This window comes from Lagenorhynchus albirostris, chromosome 11, assembly GCF_949774975.1.
Source record: "Lagenorhynchus albirostris chromosome 11, mLagAlb1.1, whole genome shotgun sequence".
NCBI lineage: Eukaryota > Metazoa > Chordata > Mammalia > Artiodactyla > Delphinidae > Lagenorhynchus > Lagenorhynchus albirostris.
Window position 1 is genome coordinate 58,817,340 of NC_083105.1, and position 17,059 is coordinate 58,834,398.

A 17,059-nucleotide genomic window follows, 5' to 3' on the forward strand; every position below is an offset into this window, starting at 1 on the left:
TACAGAGTGGTAACATTTATTAGGAAGGAGGGATTCAATTAAACTTCCACATCACAGACCCAAGGATCAGACTGTAACCGTCATTTCTAAAGAGGAAGGCTGGGAGGCAGAGGGCCCGGACTCCCAGGGGACAGGCCGCTTCAGCTGACAAGGAGGGGACTATGGGCTGAGGGCGGATAAGGCCACTGCTCACCACCCCTCCAGTGAAGTTTAGTGGCTAAAATACTCCTACACACCCCCTGCCCCCAAAAGCCAGCAGCCCAGTAGAAAGCTGTGTTCTCTAGCAGACACCTGGGTTGTGGCTGGTGGCAGGGAGGAAGAATGTCTTGCTATCTCTTGCTGCTCCTCCGGGTTTCTTTGCCATTACTGACAGGGCTGCTGGAGGGGCCAGGAGGGCCGGCAGGCGTGTGGTTGGGCTGGCTTCGGGTAATTCGGGGGGTGGGGGGGTGGGGGGGAGTGTGAGGGGGGTGTGGGCCACCACCAGGACCTGGTGGGGTGCTCAGTCCATTCCCATTCTGGCTCTCAGAGGCTAGTTGTGGGAGAAGGGGAAGAAAAACTGGAATTAGAGAACTAAGGTAGGCAGGCATCCATCCCCAAGGCCTGCCTCCAGCCCCAGCAGGCAGCACAGTCTCCACCGAGCACAGCTGCACACTGATGCCGTGGGACCAAGTGCAAAGGATGTGAGTTGTAGGAATGGGGCCCCAAAAAGATGCAATCATCATTTTGGCAGTTGCTGCATGAACTGTCGTATGATATTTTTTCTTCCTTTTTTATTTTTAATTGTGTTTTTTTTTTTTTGGCTGCACCACGCAGCTTGTGGAATCTTAGTTCCCCAAACCAGAGATTGAACCTGGGCCCTCAGCCGTGAAAGCGCGGAGTCCTGACCACTGGACTGTGGGGAATTCCCGATCTATTTTTTTTCTCTTTTATCCATCTCTGTATCATTAGGAGTCAGATCTAGAAATAGCTGTTTAGTTCTAGGCTCAAGGACCACCGACAAAAGAACCCTTGACCAAAAGTGACTGTAAGACTGGAGAAGCATTGGGAAAGGAAGGGCCTGAAGTTTCTATCTTAAAATGTAAGAAGGATCTTAAAAAAAAGAAAAAGAAAAAAGTGTGGTGGTGTGTATCACAATGATACATGTTCACTTGGGAAAACAGAAATAAGAATAAGTACAAAAACTATTATACATACTCTCACACCCCCAAAATAACAGACAACATTTTTGTGTATTTTCAGTGTTCGATGGTTTCCTTGAACTACCTTAGCTGTGCAAATCATTATCACCACACTTACCACAGTGTGTTACAACTGTTGTCTGTGGGACTATTCCTTTCATGGACTGCAAGCTCCTCAAGGCAAATGCTATGTTTTTTCCTTGGCATTCCTCATCTATAAATGCTTGTTAAATGAAGGCAGAGAACTGCCTCTCACATACATAGGGAGTCATGAACCCTACCCATATCCCTGCTGAATCCTTCTGCTCCATCAGACTAAGATATCTGCAGCCAAAAATGGAAGAATAAAGCCCCTTCTTTAATTCACAGAAAAAATGAGGAGTATGTAGGAAGTCATCATTTTTATGCCACACGTTTTTTTTAAAACCTTCTGTACCTGTTAGCAGATGACAAAGTGAATAAACATCTGGCAAATGAATATTAGGGACAAACAAGCTTAAGTGTACCTTATTTAAAATAATTTTATAAATTATGGAGTTATGGAGACCTGAGAATACGTAATAGTCATATTTTCAGTTGAAAACATGGATGCTACTCTTTTGTGGTGGAATTAAATGTTGTTATTTCACAGTGTTCCTAAAAAACACCGTGACCCTGAGTGGTTCTGACACAGACAATTTTGGAAACCATGGTAACTGGGGATGCAGACACAGACTGAGGAAGGGTAGAGGAAGCCTGAAGCCTAGTGTCACAGGGAGAAACATAAGGCATGGATCAGAGGCAAGAGAGAGACAAACACCCAGGAGTGGTAGGGTCAGCTGCGAGATGACCCAGAAGGAGAAAAGAGCAATAAAAACCAGGTTCCTAAGGAGAAGCCAGGAGATGAAGGAAATGATGTTGGTGAGTGATTCTAATCAAAAGCTGATGATCTGCAGTAAGCCAAATTCCTCAAGAGACCAAAAGCAGGGGCTTCTGAGTTGGAAGAACCATAATCCTGAGGGCCAAGGCCTAGAAGCAGGGCCTTTAGTTTTCAAGAAAGTGGCAAACCCTAAAGGGGAACTATTTAGTGCTTAAAGTTGTGCAGTGTGGACTCCGTGCTGAGTCCTGTAAGTAACAGTGTATCAGAACTGATAATGAATCAAAATAGGCAAGGGGAACAAAGGCAAGGTTCTGCCAGAGAAGAAGCAGAGAGGAACAAGCTAGAATGAAAGAGGGCAGTCTTTGTGGAGAAACTGCTCTCATTTTTGCCTTTGAGTGGCAGTGGCAAAAGGGAGCTCTATCAGTGATAGAAACATGGCCCCAAATCTTTTCACCCCAGGGACTTGCAAAAGAACTGGGAGAATTGGGTGCAAGAGGATATTGAGAGAAGAGAGATCTGGAAAAGGGATGAGGGCAATGCATCTTTCCAGGCTGGGGAGATTAGAACTAGGAGGGCCAGTGGATGGAAGGAACAGGTTTACCTGGAGAAGTGGCGGGGGGTCCGGTGGTAGGCTGGGGAGCCGTAGGGCTGCTATCGTTCTGCACCTGAAGGCACAAATGACACATTCAGACCTTACTCCCTACCATGCTTCTTGGCCTGACCTGCCCTCCTTCCACACATCACAGCCATGGGACTCACCGTCTTGTTGGGTGCCTGCTGGGCACTGTATTCTGGATTTGGCTCACTGAAGTTAGGAACCTCGGAATAAACCATACAGAATCTGCAAGGGGAGAAAGTGGCAAAGCCTCAGGCCCAACCTCTGGGCTACTCTGGAAACCTCAGAAAGGTCCAGGTACAGGACAGGGAATGCACACCCTTATGCTGTCTCCTTGCAAACCTCAAACTTCTCTCCTTGGCCTGGTGCTTCTACATCCCCAGCTCCAAGACAGCACTTACTCTCCAATCTTTTGAAGATCACCCCCACGGCCAGTGTACAATGTCAGACAACCTTTGAACACTGAAGCGTACCTGTGGGGTCACAAAAAGCAGGATTCGAGTTACAGGGACTGTTAATCCCCCCACCCCCCCACCCCATTACTACCCTTGAATAGCCAGAAGTCACCTGATGGCTTACCCTTTGGTGAGCCGGATAATATCCCCAGGCTGGATCAGGTTGCCCACGTCGTCCCAGACGGAGATATTGATGCTGCCAGTTTTGTCTGCCACTTTGCAGGTCCGAACCTCGTGCCCGTCCTTTGTCTTGGTCACTCGGCCTGGAGGGAACAGAACAATGGGGTTAGGGGGTGGATGGTCAAATAAATGGGGGTGGTGGTGATCAGAGGGATGAGGTCTAGATATTGGTGGAGTGAGGAAAAAGGTGTACAAATAGGGCAAAGTCAAATCCCTGGGGCAGGTGAGGGAGGGGCCAGCACCATGGAGAGGGCCCACACGTGTGGCAAGAGGCCCAAGAGGCACTGGAGGCTTGGATCTGACAAGCGTTCCATCCATCTACCCTACACTGCAACTCGGGGGCGAGGAGACTGGGCGTGAGCAGTCCTGTGGTGCGCCCTGCTGTGCCGGGTGCAAGTTAAGAACAGAGGTGATGTTCCCCCCCTCCTGGCCCCCAACCCCGAGAATGCGCGCAGGGGGCCCACCGCGCCAGCAGAACCACCTGTCTCCAGCACAATGAAGATGAGGTTCAGGTTCTTGAGCCCGGGCTTGATATCCTTCACGAAGGTCTCCGTCGTCATGCTGCCCGAGCCTCAGCACCCCACTAGAAGGGGGAAAAGGGGACGAAGGTTCAACGCTTGGAGCCTTCGCCCCCATGTCCACTTCGCAAGGCCTACCTATCACACTAGGCTGGGGTCAGGCAGCCTCAAACCCTCTAACTCTTCTAAAAGGGTAGAAACGAACTTCCCCAGGGGCTTCCAACTTCAAGATCAGAATTCGGGGGTGTCTCTGGATAGACTGCTTCTGGGCTGGAAGCCCCCTCCCGGGATGCTCTTTCAGTATCAAGCCCCGAAGTAGAGAAGCCGACGCACACGGGGGCAGGAAACCTGGTGCGGAGCCAAGGAATGGAATCTCACTCGCCAAACCCTCCCGAACCCTCATCTGGACAACCGGGGACTCGGTGCATCCTCTCCCCGACCCGCAGCCCACTACCCACCCAGCCTGCCCGCCGTACACTGCACCCCACTGAGCCGCCCGCAGGGGGAGCCAAAGGCCCCGCCGCCGCCGGATGCGGACCAATGGAACGCTGGAGTGCGAACATTCCCGGAAGTTTCCCCCGGCGGGCCTCCTCCAGCCAATCAGCACCGCCCCCCCCGCGTCCCGCCTCCAGTCCCCACCCGGCCAATCGCGATCCGAGATTCACGCGCCGCGAAGCGGGTGGGATTTTAGGTATTAAAGGAGCCCGGGAGAGGGTTGGCTGCGCAAGAAAACACGTGGACCACCAGGGGGCGTCTCAGGTACCAATTTTCCTCCACTTGACTAGGAGAATGCACTAAGATTTGTTTCTCCTAGACGTGACCCAGTGGAAAAAGAACCAAAGGTTTTTGGAATCCGGCGGACAAAAGTATGAAACCCGGCTCATCACTTCTTTTCTCGACAGTTCTTCAATATGTGATTTCATTTTGCAGACGAGAAAAAGAAGTTATATAAGAAGCTGTGTCTAGCACACAGCAGGAAGTTTCCTCCTCTTCTCCAACTGCTTTAACTCTCATCTTTATTCCTGATTTGGGGTCCTCAACTTTAATGCACTATCCAGCTTGGTCAAGATCGCTGGAAAAAGCAGCATTCACAGCAGAGACAGACAACAGGCAGACTCACCCCCTCCCCCTTTGGAAGTAATGGAATCTGGGGCACCGAAAGCAACATTTGCATTAGACTCTCACAGTTTGAAAGGCACCTGTTCCTAATGCACTTATCTCACTAGATCTCAGGGTCCCCTCAGAGACTGAAAAGAGGCCCGAAACTTTAGTTCCCTTTGAGACTTGTTACATAGTCAACAAAAGGCAGCTAGCTCTGTAATGTTGTCTATAGACCAATTATATATAAACAATATACGTACATGTGCATTACCATTTGCTTGGCGAATATCCATATCAAATACTGCTTACTATCAGATTAGCCTAAGAGGCCATGTAATTGTAATGCCTTGGTTTGCTTAATCAATCCCTTACCTTCTCCTAGAGGGCTTTAGGGTCCACCTTGACTTTCCTCGGAGCTCAAGTTCTCTCCCGCCCACACCCCCAGCCATGGTGCTGTACCCTAAGGAAATCAAACCACAACCCGGGAAGAGGGACATTTTATCTCCCTCCTCTCCCGTTAGGTGTTTCAGGGAACTGTACAAGTGTTTGGATGGCCGACGTAAAGACGTCAGGAGTGCGACTGGGAGAGAGGCGGGCAACCCTAGATCAAAGTTGTCCGGTCAGACACTCCCCCATTCCCCACCCCGTGGTCGCCTTGTTGACTACATATCCACTCCCATGACCGTGAGTCATAAGATCGGGAGGCTCCGGGATGCTGACCACAGCTCTGGAAACGGGAGAGGGACCGAGGAGACGGCAGGTCACTGCAGGCCAGCCTCCTAGAGACGATCTCGCAGCAAGCCGCATCAGCTTTAGGGCACGAACACGTGCACCCCTCCAAAGCGAAGTCTCGCGCTCCGGGAGAGTCGGCCTCCAGCTCTGCCGCTGACGCTCACGCTGGGAAGAACATAGAGCTCTCCCTCCCAAATGGCTATCTAGTTCTCGCTGGGACCATAAAGACTTCCGTTCTAGAGCGGAGGCCTGGCTAGCCTTCCACTCACCTCGTTGGCCGCTTGTGGCTTCTAGTTCGGGGCTGAGTTAAACAAAAAGGCGGAGTTTGGTGACGAGCTTCCGCTAGGTTGCGTAGCAGCAGTGGGCGGGGCAAGGGATCTGTCCCACACCGCGAAGAGTGGTCGGAACCATCTCTCGTCTTCTTCCCCTTCCCCTTCCCCTCCCAGGAAAAGCTGGGACCCGGCACCCTGGCTATCCCTTGGCCACTGCGGCCTCAGCTCCAGCCAGGCCTGGGTACGGAGAGTCCAGACCGCTTCCAGGGCGGTGCGTACGGCGCCTGCGCCAGCTCCCACCTAAAAGAGGGTGTGGGAGGGGAGGGGGCAAGGTCCCAGGGGGGTTGGGACCGGGGTTCGAGCTATTGGAGGTCAGGAGGAGGGATGGGAGTAAAGATGAAAAATGGAGGAAGGGAGCAGTAATAGGGAGGAGTCTAGAGGTGATAAAGGGGCGCTGATGGGTGGGTTGTTGGGGAGGTCCATTGGAGTGGGGGAGCCTTAGGAAGTGCGGGAGGGGGCCTGGGCTGGCTGGAGGACAGGGAGGGGGGCGAATTGGGGGAACCACGTGGTGTTTAAATGGGCGATGATTGACGGGCCGGAAGGGGAGGCAGGGAACATACTGGGGGTCAGTGTGGGCAGGGGCGTCGGAACCTGAACCCCCGCCCTCGAAGCGCCATAGCTTGGCTCCTCTCCCATGCCTTGTCTTTGACAGCCTTGTCTTCCTCCTCCATTCCTTCCCCCCTCTCCCTCCCACCCCTCCGTGAAGGAATCTCACATTCCTTACATCCCTGCCCTGGATTGCCAGTCCCTCTTCACACACTTCACACACCGGAAAGCCTTCTCCAAACCAGAACGCAGAGGAAATTGAGGATTGGGAAGGAGGGGGCCGGAGAAGGAGCAGAAAGCTGAGAGGGGTGAGGGTGTTTTGCCTGAGGGACTGACAGACATCTCCATTCAGAAACTGACTTCATTCTACCTAGTAGCAAATGTGGCTGTTAGAGACCACTGAATCACTGTTCTTGGGGACTGGGCTGTGGTAGTGATAGTCTAATCCCTTCCTGTACAGGTGGTTTTAGTCTGACAATAGAGCAAGAAGCTGATAATGTTGCAGGCTGATAGTTGTCCCCAGATAGGAATGGTAGGGAATCTGAGTGATGCAATAATGTTACTGCCCTGTGTGTCCAGCCGGCTTTGTGGCTGTGTCTGGTTCCCAGTAATGGGAAAGAAAGAACAGGCTTCTTTCAAGCATTTTCTCATGGGCCCTCAGTACTCTAAATTTATTTTGCAGTCTGTTACTACAAATACCTTACCTATGAATAGCGGTATTCAGTATGCTTTCACATTTATTATGTCATTTGCTTTTCCTGGACAATATGTAAGGTCGATAAGGCAGTTATCATTTTCCCTACTTGACAGGTGAAGAAATTGAAAATTACAGAAGGGATACATGGCTTGTTAAAAGCCATACAGTGGGTAGAGCTGGGACCAGAACCCAAGTCTCCTGACTCCTGGTTCTCCTCTCAGTTGAAAAATCCTGTTTTGTTCTGGTCAAGGGAGCAGTGAAGGACGATTGGTTTTCCCAGGCTAGATAACTGTTTGCTTTCTGAGTCTGAAACTTGTCACTGGAAGACTGAACATAGCCAACAGCACTGGCTCCTGGAAGCATTTCTTGACGTGCAGGTGCTTGTGCCAGGCTGTTGCTGTGGTCAAAATGGAAGAAGCATTATACCCTCCTCTGTATTATGGATGGGAGAGACAGATCAACTTCCCCCCACCTCCAACTACAGGGAAGAGAAAGTGGATCTGGCCTTGCACTTTTATCCTCTGATTAGTTTTAAAATACCACACTAATGTGTTATGGCTGATGAACATAGTAAACTAATGAGCACGTATACCAGACTCAGGATGAAATGGTCTCTGTTTTATGACTAAAAATCGTGATCCTTTCTAAGATAGCCGTTAACATGGATAGATGTGAAGGTAAGGAAAGGAATTTGAATAGTTCCTATTCTGCGTCTGAAGCCTTGTCTCCTTCTACTTAGTTTCATCCTTTTAGTAATGAGAGTCTGGTCAGCTTAATCATACTGCTACCTGTAGTCTTTCCAGTTTCCTACCCTAGAATAATTTCCTGATTCACTGCCTCTTCATTTTTTTTTTTTAAAGCCTGATCCCCTCAGGAATATTTCTGGACTTGGAAGTAGAATTGCACCTGTACCAACATTCTTGAGCATCTTCTTATGAAACAGTATTTTTCAAGTGGAGAGTAGGACAGAATTCTTTTTATATGAAATAATTTATGTGAAAGCACTCTGGAAACATTAAAGCATCATACTGTGCATGTAAGCTTTCATTGCTCTCTGCATTGTATAGCCACAGATTTAGACTCATTGACATTACTTTTAGTTGTATGCACTGAATAAAAGAACCTTTTTCTATCTCAAACAGCTCCTCTTCCCTACCTTTCTTCTTGTCCCTTTCTCTCCCCCTCTCAGCTATGTTTGAATCACCTGGTCTGTGCGTGTGATTCCTTAGCTGATGATCTCACTCCTTAGAGGGTAGCCTGGATGCCTAGCCTTGAAACCTATAGTTCTTAGTGGAGTTGTCTCGTCCTCCTCAACCAACCACCAAATCCCAGTCTGTCTAGTTTCACTGCCAAGTGCAGGTAGTTCTCCTGACTCACCTTTTTCTTCCTTGTTCCTGTTAATAGAGTGCTCCTGATTGTGACATCACATCCATCCCCTTGGCAATGGAGCTTGTCCCTAGGAAGGAAGACTCAGTCGGAGAATAGCCAACAAGATGGGTTACTGGGAACGTCTCCTGAGTGGCACTGAGTGGAAGCATCAGGGGGTTGGAGCCTTGTGAACAGGGAACCTGCCCCCAACACTTGGAAGGTAAAGAGCCTTGATTCAGAATCCCATTCCTGGCTAGAACCCTCTTCTCTGCCAATCCGGGTTCCTTCTGCTCTTGAAAACCTGGTTCTCAAAACTCTTTTTTGCTTAAAACTTTCTGTGATTAACCCACATCAATCTGTTCTTCTTTGCATACTTATGTCTTACGTGAACTATTAACTTTTATTTGTTGGTAAATTGCTTAGTAAATTTTACTCTTTTTATGTGTTTTATATCCTGTGTACTCAGCCATTGGGCTGAAGCCTGCACTTAGTTTGAGGACAAGGATTGTGTTTTCCGTTTCTTTTACATGTCTATACTGGCAAGGGGGCTGTGTATATAGGATGAAGATGAGGTTTGGGGTAACCACACAAATAGTGCTTGGTGCTGGTGATCCAGTGGGAGGTCCTTGCTGGTCTTTGAGGCCTGGTAAGCCTCACTTTAGGTGTTAGAGTTGTTAGTTGGGAGTTCTGGAAGAATTGTGTGCCCTCTGGATTCTTTTTTAAATTGAACCAATTAAAACGTGCTGAAGAAGCCTAACTTTAAAAATCTCCTGTGCTAAATCTAGTCTGGATCACAGCATTCTGGAATTAAATGGGACTTTAGAGGCAATGAGGAACCTGAGTTCCTGAGAGCTCAGTTCTCTAAGAGGGGGAGTAACTTCACTCTAAGGATTCTACTGCTTAAATGAAAAAGACCACTTTTTTCACTTAGAAAGTGAAGAGAGTTGCCAAAAGAGAGCAAGGCCAGACTTTGCTCTCATAAAGCCAGGGCACCTTTTATCATATAATTATCCCCTAATTTAGCCTATTCTTGTACTTATGTAGAGTTTATGTAGTTTCAGATGTTTCGTTTCATGTGGAGTAAAGGGAACTGAGGCCCAGAGAGGTTAAGTAACTTGCCCAAGGCTACACATTGGTCGGTAATATAGCTAGAACTAGGACTCAGGTTTCTAGATTCTCAACTCAGTTTTCTTTTTTTCCAGATCTATTTCTTTATTGGGAGACAGAGAGATAAGATGAAATGTTTTAGGGACACCTGTGAGACACCCTCCACCACCTACTTTCTTCACTAGGGTGAAATTCCTAGGAGTCACCTGTTTCATTACACTGGGGCAGGTTATGGGGCCCTTTTCCTATGTGTCTGGTGATTTGTAGTAATTGGGCTGAATCCTCAGCCCTCTGCACCTTTGCTATATTTAGGGCATGGAGGAGAGAGAATTAGAAGGAGACTACAGCACATATACTTGGCTTTTACCTGTATGCTTTTGCCACGAATTGGCGACAGCATGCCCAGTTACTCTAAATGGGTTGGAGTGGTTGCTGTAACGTTTCGTGTGTGTGCGCCTATGTGTGTGTGTGTGTGTGTGTGTGTGTGTGTGAATGTGCATGGTTTGTACACCTGTACATGGGTTCAAGAAACCCTGAATAAGGGAGGATAAATGTTCAGGCTCTGTTAGAAACAATCTGTTTTTTTAAATTTATTTATTTTTCGCTGCATTGGGTCTTTGTTGCTGCACGTGGGCTTTCTCTAGCTGCAGCGAGTGGGGGCTACTCTTCTTTGCAGTGCACGGGCTTCTCATTGCAGTGGCTTCTCTTGTTGCGGAGCGCGGGCTCTAGGCACACGGGCTTCAGTAGTTGTGCCATGTGGGCTCAATAGTTGTGGCTTGTGGGCTTTAGAGCGCAGGCTTAGTAGTTGTGGCTCACGGGCTTAGTTGCTCTGTGGCATGTGGGATCTTCCCGGACTAGGGCTGGAACCTGTGTCCCCTGCATTGGCAGGTGTATTCTTAACCACTGTACCACCAGGGAAGCCCAGAAACAATCTGTTTTGAATTCCTAGCTCTCTCTAGGGGTAGAACAGTGAAAACAACTGCAACAGTAAGTTAAAAGGGTATAGGAAGGGGTCTAATAAAGTTCTCACATTTTTATAATAATGCTGACCAGGAATATAGAGAGACATCCCAGTGTAACAGTGAGGAAGTATAGCAACATAATTACCTGGTTTGGTTCTGGCCTGTTGGGAATGCAGTTTTGGGTTTGGGTTCAGGATGTTCAAATCAGGGAATTTGGCAGAACTCCTGTAAGTCTAAAGGGACACCTCAGTGCTACTTTAGTTCAGCTCCCCAACTTGAGTAAAACCTTCCAAGGCCTTTTCCTATTCCGTAACTCAAGGAGGAGATCTAGGAAACTGTGCTTCCAGTGGATGTGGTCACTGGCTGTGACTCTTGAGGTCCCCGTGGTTTCGGTTTTATTAAGGCTTCTGTCCCTAGGGCAGTGAGTGGTTGAGTTCTTGTACTGCATCCCCCTTGAAATGATAACCCACCCCAGTGACAGCCCTACAGCAGTGTTGAGAGTCCCCGAGGGTAGAAGGAATAGTCAAGGAGCCTAGCCTGTCAGCTTGACAGTCTACTTAGGGGCAGGGCAAGACGAGGCAAGGAGCTAGATTCCAAGATTGTGTATAACCACTTCAACATTTGTTTCCCATAGATGACAAATAGGAAATGCCCTAATCAGAATCGAAATCTAAATTTCCCCTTAATTCTCGAGGCCACACCTCTGAAAGGATATAGTTATAGGAGGGTAGATAAAACAGGAGCATCTCCAAGCAGATAAAGTGGAGGTTTCTATTTAGAAAGAACAATGCCCAGCATCTTTGCAGAGTTTTGTAAACCTTGACTTTATAGTAGGAACTTTGCAACTCCTAAGCCTGGCTGGTGGCTTCCCACACCCTCTGGCCATCTCTGCACCAACTGAGGCTGTTTCTTTGGGGAAGTTCTCTGCTGTTTCTTTTGGCGATGTAGGATCCCCTGAGACCCCATTATGATAACTTTTCAGAATTTGTATTCCCCCTTAAGATAACATTGTTAGCACTGTTTTAAAATGAAAGCACAGTGAAGCTATACAATACAGGCTCTCAGCCTGCTTTCTGCATTGCCCCATAGCAACAAGGGAGAAAAGGGTACTGTTTTCATTTTTGCCCCTTGCTGATTTTTAAAAATAATTAAATCTTGCAGAAATATATAACATAGATCAAAAGTATAATCTCAGCATCTAGATTTTTAAAATGTATACGCTACATATACCACTTTAAAAAAACAGTTTTTATAAAAATGGGACCATACTGTACAAAATGGGACCATACTATTTTTGCAACTTGCATTTTTCAGTTTGAGAGGCAGTTTAGCACTGCAGTTAAAGGCTTGAGCTCTGGGGCCAGTCTGCCTGGGTTGGAATCTGTCTCCACCACCTGTTAGCTATATGATTTTGAAGAAGCTTTCTAACCTTTCTGCATCTGTTTTTCATCTGTAAAATGTGGATCATGGTAATGCCGACCTCACACAGAGTAACTCATAGAGTTATTTTAATAATTAGTTGAGTTAATACACGAGAAATGCTTAGAATTGTGGCTAGCATATAGAAATAATAAATATTGATTTAATTATTATTTAATTATATAAGTAAAACATGATCACTGTTTAAAAAAAAATAAAAGAGGAGGAAAAACTAAGAGCAAAACTGTGAGGGATTTCTCTGGTGGCAAAGTGGTTAAAAACCTGCCTGCCAGTGCAGGGGACACGGGTTCAAGCCCCGGTGCGGGAAGATCCCACATGCAGCAGAGCAGCTAAGCCCGTGCGCCACAGCTACTGAAGCCTGAGTGCCTAGAGCCCGTGCCGGTGCTCTGCAACAAAGAATAGCCCCCGCTCGCCACACCTAGAGAAAGCCTGCGCACAGCAATGAAGACCCAACGCAGTCAAAAATAAATAAATAAAATTAAAAAGAACAAAAAACAAACTGTGAGTGAAATTAAAAGTACTGATAGGGCTTCCCTGGTGGCGCAGTGGTTGAGAGTCCGCCTGCCGATGCAGGGGACGTGGGTTTGTGCCCTGGTCCGGGAAGATCCCACATGCCGCGGAGCCGCTAGGCCCGTGAGCCTTGGCCGCTGAACCTGTGCGTCCAGAGCCTGTGCTCCGCAACGGGAGAGGCCACAACAGTGAGAAGCCCGCGTACCGCAAAAAATAAATAAAATAAAAGTACTAAAATTCTACACTTAGAGACAGCTTCTCTAATATATATCCTTCTAGATGCTCTCCAATATAAGTGTGTACACACATAAAATTTTTTAACAAACATGGCACTATAGTATATATAATATGTATGTGTTATTTTACTTATATATAAGTAATGAATAAATTGAAAAAATCTAAATAAATAAATATTAATAAAAACAAATATATCTAAGTTATATTAATGCTACATTGTATCCCATTTTATGGATGTAAGGAATTATACTGGATATTTGTGTCATTTCTGATTTTTTTTTGCTATTATAAACAATGTTTAGATAAACAACTTAGTATATTGTTTTGTACACTTGTGTAATTATTTCCTTAGGCTAAGTTATTGGAATTAGGATTGCTAGGTAAAAGGTAAAAAAATATACTTTTTTTAGGGGCTTCCCTGGTGGTGCAGTGGTTGAGAGTCCGCCTGCCGATGCAGGGGACACGGGTTCGTGCCCCAGTCCGGAAAGATCCCACATGCCACGGAGCGGCTGGGCCCGATATATATATATATATATATATATATATGCTTTTTTAGGACATTGGTTTTTTGTTATGATTCACCTTGATTAACTTTTTCTTGCAAGAGTACATTTTTTCCAGACCTTGCTATAGTATATTACATGTTATATGTATATGTTGTATATGTTATATGACATAAATGACATACATAGTATATGTGACATTGAGTATTCTGGACATATTTTTTGATTTAATCTTAATATTGATACTTTCACAATTTAGGACAATTATAAATTTATTTCTTTATTTGAATATTGAGTGAACACACAGAGAAAATCTTTTTCAAAGGTACAAAGGGATAACTGAGGAAATTAAAATTTTCCCCCTGTTCCTGTCCCTTAATGACCCTTCCTCAGCAGCAACCACTGTTGGCAGTTTCTTATGTATCCTTGTGGAGAGTTCCATGCATATGAAAGCATAGTCACATACATATTATTTTTGGCACATTTATGTGGCACATCATGGTGGCACATTTACATGTACTATTATATACTGTAGTTTTTTTCTCTTAGTGTATCTTGGAAGACTTCATACCTGGTTCATTTTAAGGCAGCAATAATTTTTTTCCTCTGATTGATTTAATAGCTATTGTAGAGAAACCAGATTACAATTTGTTTATTTGAGGTAGATATTATAAAGTTAGCAGTTCAACAGGTGAATTATGGATATTTGGTGATATTTTTGCTATCAGGTAGAGGCTGTCTCAGGTAGCACCTATTCTTGACTCTTTCTCTTGTGCCTTCCTTTCATCCCAACTCTGTGTGTTTGTCTTGACTATGAGAATGGCGGTAGCTATCATCCAGAACAGCACTAACCAGTGTCAGTTTGCATTAATTGAAGTAGAGAGGAAAGGTGCCAATAGTCCCATTGTGTTCATATTGGTCAGTCCACAGGTGAAGCTCCGGGTACCCTGTTTTAGAGGGACATAGGCATTCTAGAATGCTATGGGAGATTTGAGTTTAGGCTAGATATTTCTCATCTGTGCTCCTGCTGCACCCTATCTTGGCCTTTCCCTGGACTGTCAAAGCACAGGGTGAGTGACTGTTGGGTACTGTGGAGAGGATTCCAGCCCTGGGATGTTAAACTAGATGGTCTCTTATGGTCCATTCTAACTCTCAATGCAAAAATAAGACTGTCTGAATTAAGTCAATAGGGAAAACTTCTGGGTGAGATCAAATTCTGTCACCTTTTATTCCTGAACTTCAAAAGTAAAAACATTCCTATACTTTTTACTCTTAAGTAATTTCTAAATTGAAAAAAATTTTTTTCCATATTTGTGGAAGACTGTTTAAAGCTGAATTATGACCAAAAAAATGTATGCTCAATAAAATGTTTGATAGTTAAAAATAGAAGAAAAACATTATTCTTAGTCCTACACCTAAATAAAACAATTGTTATTTTGATAATTCTTTCTGGTCTCTTTGTACATGGATTATTTATAAATATATACGTTTTTGTTTTGTTTTGTTTTTGCGGTACATGGGCCTCTCACTGCTGCGGCCTCTCCCGCTGCGGAGCACAGGCTCCAGACGCGCAGGCTCAGCGGCCATGGCTCACGCGCCCAGCCGCTCCACGGCATGTGGGATCTTCCCGGACCGGGGCACGAACCCGTGTCCCCTCATCGGCAGGCGGACTCTCAACCACTGCGCCACCAGGGAAGCCCAATATATACGTTTTTAAACAGATCTGTATTCAAATTTGTGTACTACTTTTTTCATCTATTATTGTATCATGTTACTGTATATTCCTCATAAGCATCATTTAAAAATAGATATGCTGGGCTTCCCTGGTGGCGCAGTGGTTGAGAGTCCGCCTGCCGATGAGGGGACACGGGTTCGTGCCCCGGTCCGGGAAGATCCCACATGCCGCGGAGCGGCTGGACCCATGAGCCATGGCCGCTGACCCTGCGCGTCCGGAGCCTGTGCTCTGCAACGGGAGAGGCCGCAGCAGTGAGAGGCCCGCGTACCGCAAAAATAAATAAATAAATAAATAAATAAAAATAGATATGCTATTCCATCAGATGGGCTTACATCACCATAATTAAGCATAACTATACCTTCACTGTTCACTTAAATGAATAAGTGATTATCTGAATTTTAAAAGTTTACGGGTGTGATTTTTGAAAAACTATCTGGGCCTCTTTTGGTACCATCTTTTCTTTTTTCCTGCTTTAAGTGTGTCCCTCTTCCTGTTTAACATAATTCCAGAACTCCTTCCTACCTTTTCCCCAGTGACCAGATTCTCTCCCATCTTTACTTTTCCTTCTTCACTAGTGCTTTCCTCTCAGTTCATAAACATCCTCAAGCCTTTCTCATCATAAGGAAAAACACCCCTACACAACCCACTTCCTCAGCCTCCAGTGCTCCTCTAGCTGGTTCTCTCTCTTTTCCTTCCTTGGAAATCAAGCTTTCGACAGGGTTGTCTTCAGTCCCCATCTCTCTGTCTCACCTGTTCACTGTGAGCCACTGCAGTCCGTCTTCCACTCCCAGTGCCTCACTGAAACTGCTCGCCACAGTGCCACCCAACTCCATGGAACCACCTTCTGCTGTGGTGTCCACAGTCCCACATCCTGGCAGTTTTTGCTTTTTTTAATTTGACTTGTGTTTGCAGTTTTTGACACTTCTTTTCCCTCTAAGCATTCTACTTCCTTAGCTTTTGTGTGTGTGTGTGTGGGGGAAACACATAACATAAAATTTACCACCTTAACCATTTTTGAGAGTATATAGTTCAGTAATGTTAAGTATATTCACAGTGTTGTGAAACAGATCTCTGGAACTTTTTCATCTTGCAAAGCTGAAACTCTACTCATGAAACAAGCATTCCCCTTTCCCTCCCCGCTCCCTACACCCCCAACTCCCTTAACTTTTGTGACCATCTTCTCTCCAGGATTTTCTCTTATCTCTGGCCAATCTTTCTCAGTCTTCTTTTGCAGGCTCCTTTTTGTCCCCCTTTTAAAATGTCACTGATAAAGTATTTTCATGCACTGTTGTTGGTGGTGTAAATTGAAAAGGCCTTTCCAGAGTATCGTATGGAAGTGTCTAGGAAAGCAAATAGCAGGCACACCATTCAGTGCCGCAGTTCCACCTCTCAGTGGAACTCTCTGTTCCTCTCTGTCCTAGGAGAGAGATTTGTTCTTGTGCTCCAAAAAATCTTGTTACAAGGGGTGTTAACTGCAACGTGATTTGTTTCAGGGGAACACTTGGCAGTCAGGCAAACTTCAGTCATGAGAGGATAATGGCAGAATACGTTGTAATCAAGGCTTAGACTGGTGGATTGGAAATTCTTACCACTAGAATATAAACTACATGAGAGAAAGAACCTTATCTGTCTTACTCATACGTGAATCTGTGCAACTTCCCTGGAGGTCCAGTGGTTAAGACTCCGTGCTTCCACTGCAGGGGGCGCGGGTTCGATCCCTGGGGAACTAAGATCCCCCATGTAGTGCAGCACAGCCGAAAGAAGAATCTGTATAGCAAAGAAGGGCAGTTGAAAGAATGAATGTTCACCAGTCAATGGATGGGGAGAGGAAGGTGGGAAGAGAGGCTATATTCTTTTTTTTTTTTAATATAGATTTATTTATTTATTTTTGGCTGCCTTGGGTCTTTGTTGCTGCTCGTGGGCTTTCTCTAGTTGTGGTGAGCGGGGGCTACTCTTGGTTGTGGTGTGCGGGCTTCTCATTGC

The 17,059-nt window shown here is 46.1% G+C and overlaps 2 protein-coding genes across 10 annotated transcripts in view; one reads left to right on the forward strand and one right to left on the reverse strand.

The window, feature by feature from the left end:
• NABP2 (nucleic acid binding protein 2) lies at window positions 1–5,938 on the reverse strand. 7 transcript variants are annotated; one of them, XM_060165883.1, is made up of 7 exons: window positions 5,909–5,938; window positions 3,770–3,871; window positions 3,233–3,371; window positions 3,055–3,126; window positions 2,797–2,878; window positions 2,639–2,702; window positions 1–529 (listed from the first exon to the last, which is right to left on the reverse strand). In XM_060165883.1, the coding sequence occupies exons 2-7, from the start codon at window positions 3,846–3,848 to the stop codon at window positions 330–332; spliced, it is 636 nt and encodes a 211-aa protein (XP_060021866.1). In that variant the 5' UTR covers window positions 3,849–3,871; window positions 5,909–5,938; the 3' UTR covers window positions 1–329. The 7 variants fall into 7 exon arrangements, with proteins under 7 accessions (XP_060021866.1, XP_060021863.1, XP_060021865.1 ...); XM_060165880.1 differs by lacking the exon at window positions 5,909–5,938 and adding an exon at window positions 5,628–5,867; XM_060165882.1 differs by lacking the exon at window positions 5,909–5,938 and adding an exon at window positions 5,280–5,433.
• RNF41 (ring finger protein 41) overlaps window positions 5,615–17,059 on the forward strand; it is a 26,323-nt gene continuing 14,878 nt past the window's right edge. For 2 of the 3 annotated variants that reach the window (XM_060165875.1, XM_060165874.1), the window contains exons 1-2: window positions 5,615–6,182; window positions 8,619–8,802. The gene's annotated coding sequence lies outside the window, so the exon portion shown is untranslated. The remainder of the gene's footprint in view (window positions 6,183–8,618; window positions 8,803–17,059) is intronic. The other variant, XM_060165876.1, reaches the window with a different exon arrangement.

Bases quoted from the DNA above. Each gene is read 5' to 3' on its own strand.
- NABP2 (XM_060165883.1), bottom strand. From the start codon at position 3,848: ATGACGACGGAGACCTTCGTGAAGGATATCAAGCCCGGGCTCAAGAAC. The intron at 3,372-3,769 runs GTGGTTCTGCTG...TGTTCCCTCCAG, and splicing joins CTTCATTGTGCTGGAGACAG to GCCGAGTGACCAAGACAAAG. The intron at 530-2,638 runs GTAAACCTGTTC...TCCCACAACTAG, and splicing joins ACCCCCCGCCACTTCTCCAG to CCTCTGAGAGCCAGAATGGG.